The sequence below is a fragment of the Narcine bancroftii genome, chromosome 12, assembly GCF_036971445.1.
Source record: "Narcine bancroftii isolate sNarBan1 chromosome 12, sNarBan1.hap1, whole genome shotgun sequence".
NCBI lineage: Eukaryota > Metazoa > Chordata > Chondrichthyes > Torpediniformes > Narcinidae > Narcine > Narcine bancroftii.
Window position 1 is genome coordinate 97,823,440 of NC_091480.1, and position 25,142 is coordinate 97,848,581.

Consider the following 25,142-nt stretch of genomic DNA (forward strand, 5'->3'; position numbering starts at 1 on the left):
CAAAAGGATTCAAGATAAGGGTGAATATTATCTATCTTTTGCATTTATTGTCTTTTTAAAATTCAATTGTGTCGTTATGAAAACTGGAGAAACAGCAGATCAAACAGTGCTCTTAATATAGCAAAGATAAAGATGCATAACCAATGTTTCGAGCTTGAGCTCTTTTTAAACCAAGTATTTGTTTGGCTGCAGCAGGAATGAACAAGAACCTCATTCCTCTGATCTGCAGCTGCTCACTCGCCTCCGGTTCTGAAGTGGTTAATACGAGCTCAGGAGGGGCTGACAGCGCCCTCTGCCGGCGACGCCTCCGCGTCACTGCCCAGCCCGGAGGACCACTCAGTCCTCCAAGATACCGAAAGGCTTCGCTGCTCCATCATGGCGGCGCCCATTGATAGTGTCTCTGCTTCTCTTCGACCGCAGTTCGGGAACCGGTTTCTGACCGATCCGGGTCAGGTTTTCCAGCACAATGCCTGGTGAGACCCCCTCCCCTCCCACGGAACGAGGGCGAGACCCCCCACCTCCCGTAAGGAACGGGCCGGGCGAGACACCCCCCCACCTCCCGTAAGGAACGGGCCGGGCGAGACCCCCCCTCCATCAAGGAACGGGCCGGGCGAGACCCCCCTTCCCGCAAGGAACGGGCCGGGCGAGACACCCCCCCACCTCCCGTAAGGAACGGGCCGGGCGAGACACCCCCCCACCTCCCGTAAGGAACGGGCCGGGCGAGACCCCCCCTCCCGCAAGGAACGGGCCGGGCGAGACCCCCCCTCCCGCAAGGAACGGGCCGGGCGAGACCCCCCCTCCCGCAAGGAACGGGCCGGGCGAGACACCCCCCCACCTCCCGCAAGGAACGGGCCGGGCGAGACCCCCCCTCCCGCAAGGAACGGGCCGGGCGAGACCCCCCCTCCCGCAAGGAACGGGCCGGGCGAGACCCCCCCTCCCGCAAGGAACGGGCCGGGCGAGACACCCCCCCACCTCCCGTAAGGAACGGGCCGGGCGAGACCCCCCCCCGCAAGGAACGGGCCGGGCGAGAACCCCCCCTCCCGCAAGGAACGGGCCGGGCGAGACCCCCCCCCCGCAAGGAACGGGCCGGGCGAGACACCCCCCCCACCTCCCGTAAGGAACGGGCCGGGCGAGACCCCCCCCCTCCCGCAAGGAACGGGCCGGGCGAGACCCCCCCTCCCGCAAGAAACGGGCCGGGCGAGAAACCCCCACACCTCCCGTAAGGAACGGGCCGGGCGAGACCCCCCCCCCCCGCAAGGAACGGGCCGGGCGAGACCCCCCCCTCCCGCAAGGAACGGGCCGGGCGAGACCCCCCCCGCAAGGAACGGGCTGGGCGAGACCCCCCCTCCCGCAAGGAACGGGCTGGGCGAGACCCCCCCTCCCGCAAGGAACGGGCCGGGCGAGACACCCCCCTCCCGCAAGGAACGGGCCGGGCGAGACCCCCCCCCTCCCGTAAGGAACGGGCCGGTCGAGACCCCCCCCCCACAAGGAACGGGCCGGGCGAGGCCCCCCCCCACCTCCCGCAAGGAACGGGCCGGGCGAGACCCCTCCCCCCCGCAAGGAACGGGCCGGGCGAGACCCCTCCCCCCCGCAAGGAACGGGCCGGGCGAGACCCCTCCCGCAAGGAACGGGCCGGGCGAGACACCCCCCCCCCACAAGGAACGGGCCGGGCGAGGCCCCCCCCCACCTCCCGCAAGGAACGGGCCGGGCGAGACCCTCCCCCCGCAAGGAACGGGCCGGGCGAGACCCCCCCCCTCCCGCAAGGAACGGGCCGGGCGAGACCCTCCCCCCGCAAGGAACGGGCCGGGCGAGACCCCCCCCTCCCGCAAGGAACGGGCCGGGCGAGACCCCCCCCCTCCCGCAAGGAACGGGCCGGGCGAGACCCTCCCCCCGCAAGGAACGGGCCGGGCGAGACCCCCCCCCTCCCGCAAGGAACGGGCCGGGCGAGACACCCCCCTCCCGCAAGGAACGGGCCGGGCGAGACCCCCCCCCTCCCGTAAGGAACGGGCCGGTCGAGACCCCCCCCCCACAAGGAACGGGCCGGGCGAGGCCCCCCCCCACCTCCCGCAAGGAACGGGCCGGGCGAGACCCCTCCCCCCCGCAAGGAACGGGCCGGGCGAGACCCCTCCCCCCCGCAAGGAACGGGCCGGGCGAGACCCCTCCCGCAAGGAACGGGCCGGGCGAGACACCCCCCCCCCACAAGGAACGGGCCGGGCGAGGCCCCCCCCCACCTCCCGCAAGGAACGGGCCGGGCGAGACCCTCCCCCCGCAAGGAACGGGCCGGGCGAGACCCCCCCCCTCCCGCAAGGAACGGGCCGGGCGAGACCCTCCCCCCGCAAGGAACGGGCCGGGCGAGACCCCCCCCTCCCGCAAGGAACGGGCCGGGCGAGACCCCCCCCCTCCCGCAAGGAACGGGCCGGGCGAGACCCTCCCCCCGCAAGGAACGGGCCGGGCGAGACCCCCCCCCTCCCGCAAGGAACGGGCCGGGCGAGACCCTCCCCCCGCAAGGAACGGGCCGGGCGAGACCCCTCCCGCAAGGAACGGGCCGGGAGAGACCCCTCCCACAAGGAACAGGCCGGGCGAGACCCCCCCCCCACAAGGAACGGGCCGGGCGAGGCCCCCCCCCACCTCCCGCAAGGAACGGGCCGGGCGAGACCCCCCCTCCCTCCCGCAAGGAACGGGCCGGGCGAGACCCTCCCCCCGCAAGGAACGGGCCGGGCGAGACCCCCCCCCCCCTCCCGCAAGGAACGGACCGGGCGAGACCCCCCCCCCTCCCGCAAGGAACGGGCCGGGCGAGACCCCCCCTCCCGCAAGGAACGGACCGGGCGAGACCCCCCCCCCCTCCCGCAAGGAACGGACCGGGCGAGACCCCCCCCCTCCCGCAAGGAACGGGCCGGGCGAGACCCCCCCTCCCGCAAGGAACGGGCCGGGCGAGACCCCCCCCCCTCCCGCAAGGAACGGGCCGGGCGAGACCCCCCCTTCCCGCAAGGAACGGGCCGGGCGAGACCCCCCCCCCCCGCAAGGAACGGGCCGGGCGAGACCCCCCCCCCCCCGCAAGGAACGGGCCGGGCGAGACACCCCCCCACCTCCCGTAAGGAACGGGCCGGGCGAGACCCCCCCCCCCGCCGGGCGAGACCCATCCCCCCCCGCAAGGAACGGGCCGGGAGAGACCCCTCCCGCAAGGAACGGGCCGGGCGAGACCCCCCCTCTCCCGCAAGGAACGGGCCGAGCGAGACCCCCCCCTCCCGCAAGGAACGGGCCGGGCGAGACCCCCCCTCTCCCGCAAGGAACGGGCCGAGCGAGACCCCCCCCTCCCGCAAGGAACGGGCCGGGCGAGACCCCCCCTTGTGATACAAAGGGCCTGGAAGACGAGAGACTACAGATACTTCCAGCAGATTGTGTTTCGCTGCTGGATGAGCTCAGTGGGTCAGTCCTTCACCAAGAAACGTCGACCACTCATTTTCTCCCACCAATGCTTCTCAATCCGTTGAGTTCCTCCAGCAGTTAAACATAATCTATTGAAAGATCCCAGTATTTACAGTCTCCTTGTGTGCCTCAAGTAATATTTTTGACTGGAACTCTGAGATGTTTGTACCCAGGAGGGGAGTGTGATCAGGCTGTGCCCTCAATCTCTCCTCTGGCCCTTCCTTCAAACTTCTTCCTTCCCTCCTCCACTGGTCACTCTGCCTCGAATTCCCCCTGAATCCCCTTTCTCTACTATCCATTCTCCTACCCACATTCCCATCCAAGAAAAAATAATGCTGAAGAAACTCAGCAGGTTTATCAGTGTTCTTTATGTAGCAAAGATAAAGATACATAACTAACATGCAGGCCCGCAAATTCCTGCTCTGTTTCTCCAGCATTATGTTTTAACTTCAGTTATGGTGTCTGCAGAATTTTGTGTTTTATTCCTCTCATTCCTATCCTGCTGGACCCTGTCCCAGGATCTCTCAACCTCTCTCCAACCCCAACTGCCAACAGACTCTCCAAGCGAGGGCCTTTTTGAACTGGCAGGAATTAATTCTATTGTTCTCTCAAAGGGATAATGTGGAGTGGACTGAAGAACAGGAGGCAACAGCCAGGAAGAAAGTTGAGGAAAACTGTACTGAAATTCTGTCTTCAGAAAAAATGGGTAAGTGAATCACTTGGGTAAACTAGGTTCATGACTTGGTCGATACAGTCTTTATCGTGACCACTTTTAATTGTCTGCATTCCCTGTTTACAATTTTGGCAGTTTTTTTTATAAACTCATAAGTTAACTTCTTTTATGCCTGTTAAACTATGGAGTTCCATTGAAAATGTCCTAGACTCCAGCAGTCAGATCAACACAATAAGTGTGTGTGTGTCTATTTTATATACTGTGTGTTCTCTCTCTCTCTCTCTCTATGATACCAATTATTTTTAGCAGTTTCCTGATTTAATGGGCTTGCTTGCTCACTTCTCCTGCTAACTCTTTTTAATTCAACTATTGTATCAGTGGTCAGAGTTGCTCTGTTTGTCCTCTTTAATTATTGTGCTTCATAGTAAAGAAGACTTGGCAACCAGTCGCTGCGCTGATTGGTCTTTAGACATACAGCACAGTAACAAGCTCTACTGGCCCACGAGCCCCTGCTGCCCAAATTAGACGACAACCCTGGTACGTTTTTGGAAGGTGGGAGGAAACCTATGCAGAAACAGGGAAAATGTTCAAACTCCTTCCAGGCTGGCACTGTAACCACTATGTTATCCATTCTGTCCCAGTATCTGAAAGCTCTGGGACTCCTATTGTTTGTCTCTCTCAACTTACTGTACTTGCAAACTCAGCTTTAGTATGTTTTCAAACAGCATCAGAGATGTACAACAATTATTTTTCAATTTCAAATTGTAAAAAGTTAATTGTGTGGTACCGTCTGCTGCAGAGACTCCTGAAACTGGAATAAAAATTCCTTTCTTGTTTGGCTTGCTTTGTAAACAGCGGAATATGAAAACAGAGCTAACGGCTACTGGAATGACTTCTACAAAATCCACGAGAACAGATTTTTCAAAGATCGTCACTGGCTCTTCACAGAATTTCCTGAATTGGTTCCCAATTCTAAATCTTTCCCATTGGAGCAGTCCAGAGCCACTGCAGGGTTGAACGATCATGGCAGCACTGACTCCAGAAACTGCTGTGACAGGAGCTTTGAGAATGTTTATCATTCCCCTCAGCAATGTTCAGAAGGGCCATTGACTTGTTCGCAGGAGCAGGTTAACTCTCCAGTTGACGCTCTGAATTTAAAGGATGGCGACAAAATCGACAAACACGTGGATGTATCTTTGGGGAGTACAACACAAACAAAACTGAGTATGAAACAATTTCCAGAAACCAACCACTTAGAAGCTTCAGCAACATTCCACATTCTAGAGGTAATGTGAGAAGTTTCTCAATGATTTAAAAGATTCTCTGTTGGGCAAGCAACTGATTTCTTCAAAGTAATGGATGACTGTGCAAATACTGTACTTTACCAGCTAGTATGGTCTCAGGGGACATTAGTTTCATATCATAGAGTGTGGAAATGGGGTATTTGGCCCAACTTGACCATGCTCACCAAAACACTCCATCCACAGTGTTTGATGTGTTAACTCAAAGCAGTTTTCATCCCATACCAAATGGACATGATTTTAAATTAAATTTCAGGCACACAAGAAAGGTGTATCTTGGAGCCGACTTTTTCTTGTTAGAATGACTAATGGTGGGGAGGGGAACCCTTTGCTAATTTATCCTGCAGCTACCTGATTTAATGGGCTTGCTCTTTTTTAAATTCAACCATTATATGTTATCAGTGGTCAGAAATTCTCTGTCCTCTTAAACTGTTTGTGCTTCATGGAAAAGAATACTTGGCAACCAGTTGCTGCGCTGAGTTTTTTCTTTAGTCGTCGACATACATACAGCACGGTAACAGGCCCTTCTGGCCCACGAGCCCATGCTGCCCAATTACACCCAATCAACCTACAACCTTGTACATTTTTGGATGGTGGGAGGAAACCAGAGCACCCTGAGTCACGGGAAGAATGTACAAACTCCTTAGAGATAACAGCTACCTCATGCTTAGTTTAAAGTGTGTTTACCAAGGTCTTTTTTGATGAGGGTTCTAGTCTTTACTGCACTAAAAAACAGGATCTTTGTCATGTGGCATGTCCCAGATTTATATTTTAATTAGCTGGTGTTAATTACTTAGTGGCCTGATTTTCCCTTCAAATTATTTATGACTGACTAGAAGTTGGCTTTGGTAATGGTTGATCCATCAAGATAAGTGCATGAAGAGCTCCTTTTGGATAAAGAGACAGTTAAAGCTAACAACTTATGTTTACAGTTTCTAGGATTACCACCTGGACTGCATAATAAGGACAAATGTAAACTGATCAAAGCATAAACACTGCATCCAGAAATCTATAAAAGGTTCTTGCAAAAGTTACATTAACAAAATCAAAACTTGCTGTGAAAAGCATTTTAAACATTTACTGAAGCTCTCGATGACTGGGATGCTTGTCTACATTTGCCTGCACATCTGTTTTCCTGCATTAGGTTTATATACTTCTTTTTTCCATCACAGTACCTGTCAAAAAGCCTTTTGGATGTTTTTGTACCTACCTCTTCTGCGGCTTGTCCCAGTTAACTTCCATCCTGGGTTACAAACGGGTGATTATGGTGCTGGGGTAATAATCAAACTGTCAGAGGAACTTGGCAGGTGTGAGGTGGGGGGAGGAATTGTTGGCATTTCAGGTCATTGGTGGTAGAGAGGGAAGGTAGCTGGTGTAGCCTCTTGAGACCATCTTCCCTCTCCACTCTCAGGACCAATGCAGGGTCTTGACTTAAGACGTGAACAATCTTACTCTCCCTCGCGCTCGACTGCCGAGTTCCTCCCGACAGTTTGTATTTTACCAAAGATTCCAGTGTCTGCAATCTTGGGTCTCTCACTCACCCACATACACACAAATAAATTAAACCCTTGTATCAGGCCTATGGGGGATTGGTAGATGCTAGATAAGTGAGTTTTCTGGTCATGTTGCATGATTGGTGAACTAACGGCAAGGTGCGCTGATTTTAAACAGAATTTTTTTACCTACTGGTATTTATGTTCTTTAATGTTTTTGCCAGTTGCCTGAGCTGTGGGTTGCTTGAATTCTGGATAACGGGTGGGTCGGTGGGTGTGAAAAATGATTGAAAGATGATAGTCAAAGTGCCATTAAGAAGTTTAAGAAGATGAAATTCTGTCAATTAAGAAGCAAATCGAGGCACGATTCTAAAATAGAAATTTCATTGCATAATGTTTTTCAAACTGAGGTATTTCCCAAGTCAGGTTTGGATTTATTATAACTCTCTCCTATTTTTATTAATTATCTAGCTTTAGTGTTGGAAGAAGCAATATCAAGTTTGCAGATATTACGAAACATAATGATGAAGATACTTCTTCTGTAGGGCGTTTGCATTTTCGGAAATGCAATGTGAAGATAAATGGGAGTAACTGACCCATCCCAGGTTGTCCAGCCACAGATAGTCTAGTGCTTACGCCCCAGCTTTTCAAAACTACATTGCTAGTTTGGCTAAGAGGCACAGCAGGACAGCTGGGAGAGGAGCTGCTTCCATGCTTCAGTCCCCACCTCAATCGCTGTCAATGCACTTTTGCCGCAAGGGTTTCCTCCCACATCCCAGGGCGGATTATTCCTGCTCCTTTTGATGTTCTGGTATAAAGATCAATCATTGTTTGCTGAATCATTTACTTTTTTTTGATGAATAGAGAACCATATACAGTAAAATCCCCATTATCCACAACTAGCAACAGGCCAAAAAAAATCATATGTATAAAAAAAACCAAAAACTTAAAATTGGCCACGCTCAGTAGTCAGTTTGTCAATCAGGCAGCGTACAATCTCAAGCACCCGGTAAATTCACTTAGCTGACACCCACCAATCCCCTTCTGTGCCCAGATACTGTTTTTTTTTAACTGTACCAGGCTACTAATTAATGTCAGTCATACAGCAAACGGGAACTCATTGTGAAACCAAAGCGAAACACTTCACATGAACAATCAATCCATCCTCATAAGCAATCAAGTACATTGATCTGCTCCTCCCTGCAAGAAAGGTGCGATTGTTCCATGTTCTTCAAAATAGGTGTCAAATATATCTTTATTTCTCTCCTCACTAGGTTGGCTGTGGAGTTGGAAATACTGTGTTCCCCATTCTACAGACTAACAAGTAAGTATTTTTTTTACAATATTGTATCATTCGCTGTGATGTGGTTTCTGGACTCTCTTATCAAGCTTATTTGTGGTTGCACACCAGGTTGGCCTCTGCATCATGAGTTGTGGGCTCAACCCTTGTTGCAGAGCTATTGCACCCATGGGTTCTGGAGGAAGTCTCCGACCTGGATTCCCTTTCCACAGATGATGCTTGACTGAGCTCTTCTACCATTTCTGTCCTTGGATGACATACTGCAGAGTGAGACATCAGCATTGTGTCAAGGAGAGCTGCATTTCCAGAAGGGTAGTCTTTCCAAAGAGGCATTAACAATGATTCTGTCTGTTCAGGTGGATACAAAGAAAACCATTATCCAAAGTAAAGAAGAATGACATTAGTGCTCCTTGTTCCTTTGCCCAATGAAACATTAACTGTCCATTCATATGTGGGACAGGACTGAGTGCAAATCAACTTCTACATTTTCTTACATAAAAGTTACTCATAAATGTAAAATATTGGTTGTAAAGCCATAGGATGGTTTGAAGGTGCTGTAAAGCCGTAGGGTACCCGTAGGATGGTTTGAAGGTGCTGTAAAGCCGTAGGATACCCGTAGGATGGTTTGAAGGTGTTGTAAAGCTGTAGGATAGTTTGAAGGTGCGGTAAACCCGTAGGATGGTTTCAAGGTGTTGTAAAGCTGTAGGATGGTTTCAAGGTGCTGTAAAGCCGTAGGATACCCGTAGGATGGTTTGAAGGTGTTGTAAAGCTGTAGGATAGTTTGAAGGTGTGGTAAACCCGTAGGATGGTTTCAAGGTGTTGTAAAGCTGTAGGATGGTTTCAAGGTGCTGTAAAGCCGTAAGATGGTTTCAAGGTGCTGTAAAGCTGTAGGATGGTTTCAAGGTGCGGTAAAGCCGTAGGATGGTTTCAAGGTGCGGTAAATCCGTAGGATGGTTTCAAGGTGCGGTAAAGCCGTAGGATGGTTTCAAGGTGCGGTAAAGCCGTAGGATGGTTTCAAGGTGCGGTAAAGCCGTAGGATGGTTTGAAGGTGCGGTAAACCCCTAGGATGGTTTGAAGATGTTGTCCAAATGTATCTCATTCCATTTTCTACTTCAAATAAACAATATTGTGTTACACAGTATTCTTCTGAATAACATTCTTTATCTCTCAGCCTAAATAAATAGCTACAGTAAGAAAACTTTGACAAACTGAGGTAACTTTTTTTAAAAGACAAAGTTTTCTGGGTAATTGAAAATTAAAATACATTAAAAATTAGCAATCCGCTATCTGATTGTTCGGGAGTTGCAGTGGTTTGGCATTTAACTCACCACGTGATGTCTCCTGCACCTTGTTGAACACATCAGGTCCATGTTTCCTGCACTCCCTTTAATCACACCCCCCTCTCCAAAAAAAAACATACTAGGGCCCCAGTTCCCATGCTCTGGAAAATGTAGATGTAACATTTAAAGAAAAAAAAGAATCAAAAGTATGCCGAAATAATAGCCAAGGTAACATCCAGAAAGTCTTCCTGTCCAGAACCACCAGAATTATTGGGGTTTTACTTCGCAAGAGAGAATGCTAGAAGTGTTCAGGTCTGGCATTAACTATGCTTCAGATCAATGATATTTCATCATAACTGTTTTAATATTAAATACTTCAACATAATTAGCTTTTGCTTTGTATATGTGCATATCGGAGATTCTCTGCTGGAATTAATCTTTCCTACTTTTTCTTGCAGAAGAGATTGTCAATGTGACTCTTGTTATTTCTAACAGCAATGGTTAGCAGGGATATTCCAAAAAATAGTTTGCAAAAACATTCTTTTCTGCAATAGTGCGAAATGCAATTGGCGACAAGGTTCTTTTCCTGTGCTTTGGGTGACTGAAATGCAGCCATTGGGTGTGAAGATGCCAGTTGTAACTGCATCTGTGAGTGATGGGACTGGCAGGGGTGGAGATGGTACGTTGTCTTGCTCTTTGGGATTGATACCTTTTCTGTCCCAAAATAGAAGGGTCAAGTCCAGCACTGGGAAATGGGACAAATTTGCTGTTGCAATAAATTTGGTGACTAACAGTTCAAAATGAAACCAGTCTGGGTGGCATAAACCATGAAACAAGTCTATGTGATATAAACCTAATTCAGTGTTCAATAATGCCCATCCTCTTCCTTCATCCTTCCCTTCCCTGCCCTCCCCCTCCCCTTATTTTCCTTTTTTAAATTTAGACATACAGCACGGTAACAGGGCATTTAAGCCCATGAGTCCATGCCGCCCAATTAACCCACACCCCTGGTGTATACTTCCACCTATGGTCTCCCAACTCCACCCTTCCTGCCTTTAATTGATCATCATTCTTTCCCTTGCCTTGGTTCTCACTGACCCCCACTCCTCCCTTTCTTTATTCAGTCCTGAAGCAGGGATTCATCCCGGATCATCGATCATGGTTGTATTCATTAGCCAGTTTGTTTTTAGTTCTGGATTCCAGCATCTGGCAGTATCCTGTTGCAGGGTGCACATAGTAGACCCAATGTCTCCTAGATGGACTAACTTCCCACCCTGCCCACACTCTTAAATAAAATGGAGAAAATAATTCATAGATTTCCATCACCAAATAACAAGAATAAGTTTGAGAGACGGATAGAAAATGTCCCCGTGCCCGTCATGGGAAACTGTACCGGTAAGAAGGCTCACGTCACTGAGTTGAGACTGGGTGCCGATGACTAATTCATCTCTTGTACTTTTGCAGTGACCCGGGGTTGTTTGTGTACTGCTGTGACTTTTCCTCGACTGCTGTGGAGCTTGTCAAGGTGAGATCATGCTCTCACTTTGGTCAGTTGACCATTCTCTCTGAACGCAGTGGATCCAAGGGAATTCATTCCTGCCAGTGGCAGTCAAAAAATAATGACCTCTTACTGATCATTGGAAATCCACCTGACTTCACAATAGGTTCTCAACAGCAGTTGGGTGTGTCTCTGACTTCTCATTCTGGCATAGGATTAAATTGGCCACCACTCCATAATGGGCAGCTCCAGCATCTTAGCACACTGAGGCAGTGGCCAGGCTGAGTAGGTATTTGAACTGTTTGGAGAAAACATCACATCAAATTTGGTGTGTCGAATAAACAAGGCTCAGGCTCAAAATGCCAGTTATGTATCTTTATCTCCTATAGATGCTGTGAGACCAGCTGAGTTCTTCCAGCACTTCTGTGTGTGTTTTACTACAATCCCAGTGTCTGCAGACTTTTGTGTTTCACTGGTGGCAAACAAAGACTACTCTGTACAGCACACGATGAGAGGAGTTTGTTTGAGGATGGGATGCACGGGCCCTATGTAAATGCAAATACAGTTTGTAGTCCTTCTGGATGTGATTACAGCTTTAAATCTGTGATGTTTGCATTACACCGGAGTTACAGTACTCACTGTAACAAATAATGGGATTTACTACAACTCCAAATGCATTTCAACCACATAATTAAGAATCTAGCAAGCTAATCCTCATTATGTCTGTACAAATTACACTTTTGATTGAGTGATTCTGTTCATGGCATATTTAAATTTAAATTTATAGCAGGGTCACAGGCCCTTCCATCTGGTAGCTCTTGAGTGAAGCCTCTTAAGTCTGGTAGTTCTTGAGTGAAGGCTCTTAAGTCTGGTAGTTCTTGAGTGAAGCCTCTTAAGTCTGGTAGTTCTTGAGTGAAGGCTCTTAAGTCTGGTAGTTCTTGAGTGAAGGCTCTTGTCTGGTAGTTCTTGAGTGAAGGCTCTTAAGTCTGGTAGTTCTTGAGTGAAGGCTCTTGTCTGGTAGTTCTTGAGTGAAGGCTCCTATAGTGTGTGCCTGATGGTAGGAGTGTATTAAGTCTTTAATGATATTCCTTGCCCTGTCCAAACATCGTCCCCTATAGATACATTCGAAGAGAGGCAATTTTAAAGAGAGATGAAGTATTTGCTGCCAGTTTGCCATGACTGTAATCATTTGTAATCCTAGAAACCAGCAGCGCACACAGGAGGCCCTTCATAGCATTAAAAAGGCCACTTAATTCCCCCCACGATGCGAGACTGCAGATGCTGGAATCTAAACTGCTGAAGGAACTCAGTGAATCAGGCAGCATCTATGGAGGGAAGTGGACAGCTGACATCTTGGGTTGAAATCAGGCTTAAGAACCCTGTCTTGTCCTCCCTGTGTAGCATTATGAAGGTTATATCCTGTTGTGCCAACGTGGTTGATTTCGTTGTACAGGTAACAATGAGGCTAGAAAATGCCAATGAAGTTCATTTTGTGTGTCGATGCACGAAAGGTGTTTGATAGGGTAACGACCTGATGGAATAAAAAGTTCAGTGACCACAAGTATAAAATTCAATGAGGAATGGAGCTGTGGTAGTTTAGTTTGTCAGATCCTGCTTAATGCAGTGATTCAATTAACAATGTTTAAAATCATTTAGTGGTTTCGATGAACTTTAGAAAAAGAAACTTTCTGGTGGTTGAAGGGTCAGCCAGCAGTCGGACTTGAAGTAATAAGCAAAAGGAATGAGGGAAAAACATTTTTAAGAAACATCATTGAGACTTGGAACGAGTTGCCAGGATGATGGATACAGAGTCAATAATGATTCACAAAAGGAAGTGGCATAAATCCTTGAGACATTTTGGGAAGATGGGCATTTGGGAATGAACCGCCGGTGGAAGCTCCAAGTTGCCCGACATCAATATCCTTCAAGGTTATGTATTTGTGGCTTAGTTTGTGAACAAAGGTTTAGTGACCAAACCATTTACCTGAGCGCTGGTGCCATGCAGACTAAAGACTCTATTGTTCTATTTCTAGTTGAATTCTGGTTACGACAGCTCTCGTTGTTTGGCATTTGTCCATGATCTGTGTGACACACAGGCCAGCTACCCAATGCCAGACCAAAGCCTGGACATCATTATCCTCATATTTGTACTCTCAGCAATACACCCAGATAAGTAAGTACATAGTCCTTCACTTGTAAAGTACTGGTGTCCAATAATTACAGCAAAACAGTTCTGTAGACTTTGACCATGTGAATTGTGCTTGAGTTCTGAACAGTGTCTGAAACATAGTATTGTAGTCTTGGACCTCATCAAGAGTTCTCAACGACATCATTAACTTGAGCGAATAGGCTAAACAAAGTTTTGAATCTCTTACTGTTTTAGCCCCATTCGTCTCTTTGTCCCACTCCCTGAACTTTTGTATTTTTCTCTTTCTCGTCCCTTCGTCTTCCCACTCCTGTCTGCCCCTGTTTCCCATCCCTTCTTTCTCCTTCTCCCTGTGGTGTCTGGGCATAGACTGGGAGATGGTTTGTTGAAGACCTGTTTGCCACAATAGCAGGGATCTCCCAGTGGTCACCCATTTCAATTCCCTGCCCCATTCCCTTGCTGACTTGTCTCCGTGGTCTCACGCCCTGCCAGATTGAGACCACCTGTGAATTGGAGGAACAATGCACCCTCCAACCAGATGGCATTAACACCAACTTTAAACCACCCCCTCCCCTCCAGCTCTTTCTCTCTCTGCCTGTCTGTCTTTCTCTCCCTTAGAATGAAGATTTACTATCATGAACAAGTCATGAAATTCGGTGTTTTGTGGCAGCATCATAAGGCAAACATATTATAACCATCTTACAACATTACTATAAAAAATAAAATAAAATAAAGATAGTAATTACCATAATAGTAAAAAGTGAGGCCGAGTCTTGGGTTCATTGATCATTCAGGAATCGGATGGCAGCGGAGAAGAAGCTGTCCTTGTGCTGCCGAGTGCTCGTCTCTAGGCTCCTGGACCTTTTCTCTGATTGTAGCAGAATGAAGAGGGCCTGGACTGGGTGGTGGGGGTCTTTAAGGATAGAGGCTGCTTTTTTAAGACACCACCTGTTGTGGGTGTCTTCGATGGAGTGAAGTCTGGTACCTGTGATGTCGCAGACCGCGCTTATTCTTGTCCTGAGATTTGGCGCCTCCATACCAGGCAATGATGTAACCAGCCAGAATTCTCTTCACGATCCACCTGTAGAAGTTTGCGAGAGTTTTCGGTGATGTACTAAATCTCCTCCAACACCGCATAAAGTATAGCTGCTGGTGAGCCTTCTTTGTGATTGCATCGACATGGAGGCTCCAGGACAGATCCTCAGAGGTGTTGACACTCAAGAATTTGAAGTTCTTGACCCTCTCCACTACTGAGCCCTCGATGAGGACTGGCTCGGGTTCCTTGACTTCCTCCTGAAGTCCACAATCATCTCCTTGGTTTTGCTGATGTTGAGCGTAAGGTTGTTGTCGTTACACCATTCAATGAGCTGATCGATCTCCCTCTTGTACGCTTTCTCATTGCCATTTGTGATTCTGTTGACAACTGTAGTGTCGTCAGCAAACTTGTAGATGGCATTGGAATTGTGCCTGGCTACACAGTCGTGGGTGTCTAATGAGTAGAGCAGTGGGCTAAGCCCATATCCTTGGGGTGCAGCTGTGTTGATGATCAGTGAAGAGAAGACGTTGTTTCCAATTCATACTGTGATCTTCCGATGATTAAGTCAAGGATCCAGTTGCAGAGGGAGTTACAGAGACCTAGAGTTTGTAGCTTCTTGACCAGCACTGAGGGAATAATGGTGTTGAAGGCTGAGTTTTAGTCGATGAAGAGCAGCCGTGTGTACGAGTTGCTGTAAATCAAGGTGAGCCAAAGATATTGCATCTGCTGTGGAGCGATTGTGACGATATCCTAAATTGTAATGGGTCCAGATATTTACTTAGGTACATGTTAATTTTGGCCATGACCAGCCTCTCGAAGCATTTCATCACAGTATGAGCTAATACTACTGGGTGGTAGTCTCTTTCTCTTTCTTCCCTTCCCCCCACCCCCGACTCCTTCCACAGAGCCAAAGGCAATTCTCACCTCTCCTCTTATATCCAGTTAATATCTTTTGTTGGTCTGGACTCCTCCCCCTCCTATTATTCAGCTTTTATTCTGATGTCTTCCAGTTCTTTGCTTATACCTTGAAGAAGGACTCAGGCCCAAAACATCACTAATATATCTCTACCTCTTCTGGATGCAGCGAGACCGACTGAGTTCCTCCAGCATTTCTGTGATTTGTGTCTGTCTGTACTTGGTTCTCTCATGGTTCCTTTCTGACACCATCACCCTCCCTCATTCCCCTTCTCTGCAGAATGCAAGCTGTTATAAAGAGGCTGACCCAGCTTCTGAAACCAGGAGGGATGATCCTGTTCAGGGACTATGGTCGATATGACATGGCACAGCTTCGATTTAAGAAAGGTAAGTGCTCTGAGCCAACCCTCTTCCTGATCTGATCTTCGACCACGTTTCTGTACGCTCCTTATGGAGTTTGAAATAAATTAGAAATAATTTCTCTCTGTTACTTAAGAACTGGGATGGCACAAGAATTTGGAATTAACAATAGCTATCCACGGGGAAATTGTTTTGACTCTTTACCTCATGAAAATGGTGCTCAGACTTAGCCGACTGTTTCAATCTGGACTTGTTCAGTCCTGATCAAAGCCATGAGATAGCTCATTGGTAAAAGTCTATCTACATCATCCACATTTCCCAATCCTCCCAATTCCCAGTTGATCATTGGAATAAATATGAATAGTGATCAATATATTATATCCAGGTGTTTTCTTTATTTTCTGTCTTCTTTCTTTTTCTATTGTGGGGGGAGGGTTGAGGGAGGGAGGGGGGAAGAAAAGAAAAAAAATGTGTATCATTTTGTATCAATCTTTATTGTATCATATTCTTTGATGAATGATTTAATTATTTGTATTTGATGCAAATGAAAAGAGAAAATTTTCCAAAAAATGCCATAACAGAGCCACAAAATTCTGGGAAGTAAATTTAAGATAAAGATGAGAAAAAACTGCTTCTTCCAGAGATTGGGCAGAGAATTCCACAAATTCCCCAATGAAGCAGTAGAGCCTGTCTCATTAAATGTATTTAAGACACAGATTTTTTTGAACAGTTGGGGATTTAAAATTTATGGCAGCTAAGTGAAGCTGAGTCCATGGTTAGATCAGCTACGTCTTATTGACTGGCAGAGCCAGATGGCTCACTCCTGTTTTTATGTTCTTGTAACACTTTTCCAAGGAAGTGTTGGCTGTAAATATTCAGGGTTAAATCACTGTCATTACCTTGGCTGGGAAGTTGAATCTTTCTCATGAACAGCAGATGTGGCAACTTGTTCTCCATAGATACCAGGAGTGTATATTCTTCATACAAGTTACGTCTTCTAAAATATAGGCAGGTCCATGACCTCCACTATTCACTGCACTGAATAGTCACCAAAGAGATCCATCGGAAGAATTGCCGGAAGAACTCGTCGGCCAGACAATAACTTTGAACTTTAAATCTAATAGCAGAGTTTTGCATTCCTCTTCGTCTTTCCCTGATTTCTCCTTCCCCACAAATTCATCCCAATGGAGTGGTTGCCATCGATGAGGATCTGCAGGTTCACCAGGGAAACTACTGTAATAGGTTTAAGATTAAATTAGCTTTGTGTTTTAAACCTCTAATTCAACTCTCTAAATCCCATGATATAGGTCGTTGCCTATCTAAAAATTTCTACGTTCGAGGAGATGGAACAAGAGTTTACTTTTTCACACCAGGTACACATGCATTTATTTTGGTTGTTTCCAACTTTTTACAGAAGTAACTTTGTACATTTATTTGGACAATGTCTCCAGTGATCAGTTGCTCCTATTGGGGTGATTTCTGCTATGTTTAATGCGGTGAAACCCTGCATGTTGGCCTGATCTTTTCCGACTGTTCTTAGTACTGAATGCAGTTAGCTGCCTATTGAATCACTGAAGCCATGAAAGGAAATAAAGAAGACGTGCTGAGGACAGGCTAAAGCTACAGCTGACCATGCACTTTTGTATTGAAACGTGGTCACCGTTGTTGGAAACACAGCAGCCGGTTTACTCTGTGATCAATAGGATAACAGGCAGATAACTCTTCCTAGTTAAACAGGAAAGTCTGTCCCCCGTTGTGATTATAGTATATACATAAAAGTGCTGGAGAAACTCAGCAGGTCAGGCAACATCTATAGGAAGGAAAAGGTAGTCAGCATTTCGTCTGAGCCCTTCATCAAGGAATAGTTGCTGCACGACCTGCTAAGTTTCTCCAGCATGTACACAGATAATTCTTTCTAGATGTGGCCAATCAAACGGTATTGTCCAAGTCACAAGAGTCACTCCTCCACATCTTGAAAATTTGACCTAGACTAATGCTGATTGCTCACTCAAGCAGATGTTAATTTATCTCTCGGATTTTACTTCTGCACGTCATTCAGGACCCCATCTGCGTTTCCCTGACATCTCCCCCATTATATTGACTATTCACCTAATCCGATGAATCCAGGCCATTGCATTTCTTATATTACACAGCAATTGTACTTCATTATCTGTGAAATGTCTTGGGTCGTGATTTCATGTCTTTGAAAGGCAGAATGTTAATGCAAGTATTTTCTGTGCACTCAACAAACTAGCAAGAAAAGGTGGAGTGTATTTTTTTTTTAAATGAGTGGATTTTATGAAGGTGAATAGGGAAAGGCGTTTTCATCTGGTTCAGGAGGCCAGAATTCTTCAGTTCAAAACTGTATTCAAGGGAGAAAATGAGAAGAGGTTGTGCTTTAAGCAGTGGAAATGCTTTCAGCAGAAAGTGGTTGATACAGAAGAGGTTGAACCTTCTAAGGGCAAACATTTGGGTGAACTACAAAGAGTTTGCTTTGTATCATTCTGAGTTATTGATTTGTAACATTTCAAAGTTCCATCAGTGGTTGGAACTTGTTTTAAAAAGCATGTCCTCACCTCACCAGTATCCACTGTAATCACGCAGGAGAACTGGATGAGCTGTTCACGTCTGCTGGCCTCGAGAAAGTTCAGAACCTGGTGGATCGACGTCTCCAGGTTAACCGGGGGAAACAGCTGACCATGTTTCGAGTCTGGATCCAGTGCAAGTATCGCCGTCCCTCCTCGGAGAAGAAGGGTCTCAGCAAGATCACAGAACTGAGCTTAGCATCTTAGCCAAATCACTTTGGTTGAACTGACTTGAGCTGGTCAAAGGTAGCCTCCTACTGCACAATAGTTCTGAAGCACTGCAGTGACATCGGTTCTTAAGCTGCAGGGTGCAGTGATTGTTTTCACACTCAAACATTCCTTCTCACAGCGTAACTCACTGTTCAGTGTGTGTAACTGATCTGTAGATGCTACGGACTTCATCTCCCTTCTCCACTTTCTGTCAACTATTAACACGATCACATTTTACAGTAAAACCTCTGGTATCCTAGCACCAATGGGGATTGGCAGATGCCCAATACATGAATTTTGCAGTATTAACTGCAAAGCCATTGTACCTCCCATGATACCTTGCAGCATTTACCGAATACTCCAACTGTTTTTGTAAATTCCACATTGCACTGCACCTGTAATTCGATTTTCTATTCCTCTCGCTCCCTACCAAACCTCCCCCCTTGTACTCATTAATTCAGCTCGTTCACAACCGTCCAAACTCCGATATATACAGTGAAAGCACAATGCTGAAGAAACTCAGCTGGTCAAACAGCATACTTGATATAGCAAAGATGTAGCTTGAGCCCTTCATCTTGATGTATCCTTATCTCTCTATTTGACCTGCTGAGTTTCCCCAGCACCGTGTTTTTACTTCAACCACGGTGTCTGCAGTCTTTCCTATTTTACTCCAGAGATGTATTCAGTCCACTTGATATGGATTGTGTATGGTTGGGGCCATGATACCAATTCCCTGAGCACCCCAGAAATCACAGGCTGCTGCCAACCTGAGAACGGTGCCTTTATTCCCACTTGGTGCTTTTTGCCAATCACCAATTCTTAGTCCGAGTCAATATTTTACCTCTGATTCAATGCTCTTCCACCTCATTGTCTAATGACCTGTGTGGAACTTTACAGCAAGCCTTACATTGCTTCCCCTAATCAACCAACAAAAGTACTCAAGTAGATTAGTCAAATAATGTTTAACTTCTATCAGTCAGTGTTGATTCTGCTCATTTCAAGATACAGTAAAAAACAATCCCTGTCATCTGGAATTCAAGCAATCAGCAAAAAAATCATGGAAAATGAATGGGTAAAAATATGGAACTTTAAAATTGGCGTGCCTCACCGTTAGTTCTCCATTCATGTAACATGCAATTTCATGTAATCTGGCCATTCACTTAACCGGCATCTATCATTCCCTGTAGGTGCCAGATACCAGAGGTTTTACTGCATTCAGTTATTACACTTTCCATTATAATTCCCAGTATTTTCCCTGTTCTCAAACAGGTCAGTTGTTCTCTCTTTTTTTTCCTCTCTCTTCCTTTCCTCATTTGCCGCCCTCTAATCCCCTGGAACAGCTCGATAGAACCTTGGAGGATGACAGCCAAGCCGTCTGCTATCAGTAAAGCCACCTTTTTCAGAATTGTGGGACATAGATTATCAGGTTCCTGGGATCAACTTTCAAGCTCCCAACTTCTTTTTGATTATAGTTCTTGCTGTCACCAGGTTTGCCATCCATATCCCAACAGGAATTGCCAAAGACCAGACCATGCCTTAGCTATCAGATTAGAGCCTGGCTATTTTATGGCAAACGTCTAATCTCCTGACCCCATTAAATGCCATCTGTACCCTACTGACTGTTTTCAGGTGTGTATTGAAGGATTTCCAACTTCCTTGGGTGAGCACATCCTCAACAAGACTAATGTTCATCAGTCAGGGCTGATGACAGCCTTATGAATGCATCTCATACATGTATATTGGTCCAATGGTAGAAGCAAGATGGCTTATCAACATTCACAGAGGGCTGGGCTCAATATGAGAAATGACTAAATTGACAGTTGTGACATTACATGCAACTACTGCCATCGATTTCACTGCCATGGCTCATGCACGGCACACTGATCCCGATTTCATCTGGTGTAACCAGATCAACTCTGGTCTCCATCTGATTCCTCAGGAGTTTGCGGAGGAGCTAGTGGAGTTGTTCCAGTGAACCGGTATAGACTTGAAGGGCCGACATGGCCTGTTTCCGTGCTGTAAACGGTTATATGGTTATATTGTATCATAATCGTATAGCATCTGTGATATGTTAATGTGTTATGCTTAATAATATGGACTATGTAAAATGTGCTGTTAAATGGATCACATTGTTAGTGAATACATGTCACATTGTTTGCTAGGATATAAAGGAGGATTCAAGGAGCTGGCAAAAAAATGAAGACTGTGATTAGAAAAAACCTGCAGATTCTAAAGATCTGAAATAAAAACCCAAGTGCTGGAAACATCGGCAGGTGAGGCTGCATCTGTGGAAAGAGAAACGGTTAATGTTTCAGGAATGGATTCCTTAATCAGAATGGGGAAAGAGAAACACGTTAGTTTCAAGAGGAAGTGGTGGTGAGGGAGAGGTAAAACAAAGGGAATATCTCAAATAGGGTGAGACTAGAATATTAGATGTCGCAGCTTGTGCATGTTAGTTGTAAGGTTGTGGGACAAGTCACACAGACCAACTTATACAATAAACCCTGGACAAATGAGAACAGGCAGGAAAAAACTGAGAATTCAATATCTAGTTCAGAAGGCTGCAAGCCAGAAGATGAGGTGCAGTTTCTCAAGCTTGCAATGAGTCTCATTGTTAACAGTACAGGAGTTCACAGAGCGGTAGGTCAGAGTGGGATGTTGAATTAATGAGAAGCATGGGTTCCTCTGCTAAACAGTCACCTAGTCTGTGCTTGGTTTCTTCAATGTAGGGGAAGCTACATTGTGAACACTGAATGCAGTTTGTTGGTTTGAAGTTTAGTGTCAGATCACATACAGCCGCAGATATTCAATGAAGAAGTCCAAGACTGACTTTTACAGCAGAATTGGTTTCAGAGAACAGACTTCTAACCATGTTCCATATTTGAAGACTTCATGATGTAGTATCAAGCCCAGTTTGGAGGAGAGGGTGGAGGGGTGGAGGCTGAGAGAGAATCAGAATCAGGATTGGCATCCCAACAGCTCACTGGTGCAAGGCAGACACACAGTTCAAGCCACACAAGCATGCGAGTACGAAAATCAACTAGAGCTAATTTACTGGTGAGAGAGAGAGAGAGTGCAGTATTAAAAGAAAAGGTTCACCATCATGTATTCTAATCCAGCAACAATCAATTCTCACATTTCCTCTCTCTTGTCATATCCTTTTGTCTGTTGGTCTGCACTCCTCCTGCCCATCCTTCCAATTTCACTAGCCTCTTAATTTAGGCGCCTGCCTGCGTTTCACTCATACCCTGAGGAAGGGTTCAGACCCGAAACGGCGGAAATATATCCTTATTTCCTTTCGACACTGTGAGACCTGCTGAGTTCCTCCAGCATCTGTGTTTTTACACCAGCAAGAGACATATTGAAGAAATACGTTACGATGAATTTATTTCCGAGTAAAGGAAAAAATTTTAAACAGCGGCTGCTAGGAATCTGAAGACCCAACAAAGGGTCTTCTATCTGAAATGCCAACTACTTCCCTTTCAACAGGTACTGCCTCGTCTGCAGTGTTTCCAGAATTTCTAATTACTGTAAACTATATTCAAAGACAGAACTGTAAACAAACTGGTGAAAGCAGAAGTATAAATATTCAGTCAGGGATAAATAATGAGCAAAGTACGAGTCCTTAAACGAGTCCCTGATTGAGTTTGTTGTTGAGGAGTCGGATGGCGGAGGGGGAGCAGCTGTTCCTGAACCTGGTGGGGTGAGTCTTGTGGCACCTACCTCTTCCCTGATGGCAGCAGCGAGAACAGAGCGTGTGCAGGGTGGTGTGGATCCTTGATGATCGATGCTGTTGCATGTCATTGACATCATCTATGTTATGCGATTGCCCAAAGTCCAAATGATCCCTGATCGATATCAGCACTAGTCACTGGATCGTGATCAAAAACATCCATTTTGAAGGATGAAGACACCTACCAGAGCAATGATGATCAGAGGAACTGAAACAAATTTCCATCGGCCCTGGGAACTCGTGATGGAGGAGATGCGTTAAAGGTTCCTTTTATTGTCAGGTGATAATACATAAAAATTTAACATGTATGATGTACTTCAACTTTTATCTGCTGTAAGGCAAAGTCGCCATGAGCATTTCCTGGCCCCTCTAACAATAAGAGAGAGAGAAGCAAAAGAGAATTCCTTCAGAGACACCGAATGTCTGCGGATTCACCTCCAGTGCCCCCGCAGCCGCACAGACACCAGTTTGATCCATCAGAACCCGAGCTCCAGATCCAAACCTCTGATTCGATCAGAAAGCCTTCAGCACCCAAGGCCCATGGAAAGCTCTTCTTGCCCTCAGCATCCTGTTGAATCCTGGTTCTGATATCTGGTTCCCATGAGGCAGTCACCAGCAGCCACAACCTGTGTGGGTCCTGCAGCCGAAGAACTCCTCACTGGTCTGTTGCCGTTGTCACCTTCCAGTAGGATTTTATCCTATGCCTCTCCTGTTTGCCGGAGTCTACAATCCTTCGTGATACACTGCCCAGCACAGGTGCCACCATCTTGGGCACAGACTTCTGCAGTTGCAGGATTTTAAAAAACACATTGACACCTTCAAAGATATACCTATGACAGAATGAATGGACCAAAGGTGAGTCCTTGATCTGCACTTTGTGAGAATTTGTTGGATTGTAATTTTTTTTAATTACTGGAAGAAATAATTTGGGACAGAAGACAATTCTTAATGTAAAATGTGGTGTATCTTTGCAGTGGCAGAGAGGCATGGATTGCTGGTAACATTAAGTTGCTACCCTTCCAATTGCTGACCTGTTGTCAGTCAGAGATTGTGAATGGTTGGAGCTGGGAAGGATAGTGGGAGCTATAGGAAGAGAGGAGATCAGGCAATGGGCCTGCTTGAGCAGTTGGGGAACTTCCTGCACCTCCCAGGCCACAGTGGTCGAAAAGGCAGTGCCCTGTCTGAACTCCCTGCTCCCTTCCCTCTTGAGTTTGCTGAACATTCGGAGATTCATGCAGGACAGTTTAACTGGCAACGGCAACTGGTCTTGGACACATCGTATCTAGCAATGGGCTTAGCTCAACAGTAGAAGTAGGCCATTCAGCCCATCAAATCTTTAACATTCCATCGAGAGCTGATCCATTCTCCCACTCAGACCCACTCCCTTGCCTTCTCCCTGTAACCTTTGGTACCTTGACTATTCTGACACCAACAGTCTCTGCCTTAAATTCACCCAATGACCTGGCCTCCACAGCCGCCTGTAGCAAGTTCCAGAGGTTTGCCACTTTCTGGCAAAAGAAATTCCTCACACCGCTGTTTTAAACAGACACCCTTCAATCCTGAAATTGTCCTCTCTTGTTCTTAACACCTTTACCATGGGAAACAATTCTGGCACATTTACTCTATCCAGGCCTTTCAACATTCAAAATGTTTCTAAGGTTCCTCCCTTATTCTTCTAAACTCGGACTACAGCCCAAGAGCCGTCAAATGCTCCTCAAATGCTAATCCCTTAATTCTTGTTAAACTCTGAATCCGCTCCAGTGCTAGCACATCCTTCCTTAAATAAGAAGCCCACAACTGTACCTTGTATTCCAAGTGAAGCCTCACCAGTACCTTATAAAGCCTCGACATCAGATCCACCTGTTCTCCTTGAAGCAGCCAATCAAAACAATTTAAGAAATTAAGGCCCTTAACAATTAGTGAATGCTGAAACCCATGGGTGCCTGGACTTAAATCACTTCTCCGCAGATCAAGTGCTGCACCTAACTGAACACAAATGCCAACCAATTCCCGATTCTGTTTTGGCAGCGTGGACTCTACATGTGGTTTGAATTATGTACACTTGTAATGTCTTAATGTTGTCAAGTTATTTTTCCCAAGACCATAGCTACTGCCAGCTGGCAGGGATCCTATTTTATTGGTTGACTCCTGTATGATTACATTTGAGTGCAAATTTTTGACAATTTTGTCCGTGCGCGTTTATGTTACGGTTAAGCTGTAAGAACATTTATGGTTCAGATATTGTGTTTCTACACCCATTTCTCCTCTCCTACTCTCAATACCTTTGCCTTCCTCGTTGGCTCAATAGTACGGCAACCTCCCAAGTGCAAGAGTAAGAAGATATTGAGTTCAATCCCAGGGCTGTGCCAAGTTACCTCACCGCAAAGTGGGTGATAACAATTGGTCTCCTGAACATCAGTCCGGGACTGCAGTGAGAAGAATATACCAAACGATCCATATGTGAGGAGTTTGAGATTAAGAATGTCATCAAAGACTTGCAAATTTCTACAGGTGTACTGTGGCGAGCATTCTGACTTGTGCATCACTGCCTGGTAAGGAGGTGCCAATGCACAAGTCAAGAAAAAAAATACTACAGAGAGTTGTGAGCTTAGCCAGCACCATTATGGGCACAAGACTTCACTCCATTGAGAACATCTACAAGAAGTGGTGTTTTCAGAAAGCACCCCACCAGCCAGGCCATGCCCTCTTCACAATGCGACCATCAGAAAGGAGGTACAGCAGCATGAGGATGAACACCAAGTGGCACAAGGACAGCTTCACAAGATATAGGAGCAGGTAGGCCAATTGGCCCATTGAGTCTTCTCTGCCATTTTATCATGAGCTGATCCATCCTTCCACTCAGCCCCACTCCCTGGCCTTCTCGCCCTTGATGCCTGACTAATCAAATGCCTGTCAATCTTCCCTTCAGATTTCTGAATGGACAATGAACCACAGACACTACGTCTTTCTCTTTTACACTAAATTATTTATTTTTATAGTAATATTTATACTGTAATGCTGTTGCAAAACAACACATTTTGTGACATGTTCATGACAATAAATTCTGATGCTGATATGGCCCTATAGATTATTGGGTCCCTTTTCTTGGATGTGCACCATTTTTGAACCTTGTCCTCCAACAGCATCATGGAGATGAAATAAACAGAAAGTACAACAAGAGAGGAA

General features: G+C 46.6%; 1 protein-coding gene across 3 annotated transcripts; it reads left to right on the forward strand.

The window, feature by feature from the left end:
* The first annotated feature begins 363 nt into the window (after positions 1 to 363).
* On the forward strand, positions 364 to 25,142 carry mettl2a (methyltransferase 2A, methylcytidine). Of its 3 annotated transcripts, XM_069905081.1 has the most exons (10): positions 364 to 473; positions 4,041 to 4,132; positions 4,955 to 5,385; positions 8,168 to 8,217; positions 10,938 to 10,998; positions 13,005 to 13,144; positions 15,349 to 15,455; positions 16,736 to 16,801; positions 18,033 to 18,259; positions 20,386 to 25,142. In XM_069905081.1, the coding sequence occupies exons 1-9, from the start codon at positions 376 to 378 to the stop codon at positions 18,218 to 18,220; spliced, it is 1,233 nt and encodes a 410-aa protein (XP_069761182.1). In that variant the 5' UTR covers positions 364 to 375; the 3' UTR covers positions 18,221 to 18,259; positions 20,386 to 25,142. The 3 variants fall into 3 exon arrangements, with proteins under 3 accessions (XP_069761182.1, XP_069761181.1, XP_069761183.1); XM_069905080.1 differs by lacking the exon at positions 20,386 to 25,142 and having other exon boundaries at positions 18,033 to 20,347; XM_069905082.1 differs by lacking the exons at positions 10,938 to 10,998; positions 13,005 to 13,144; positions 20,386 to 25,142 and having other exon boundaries at positions 18,033 to 20,347.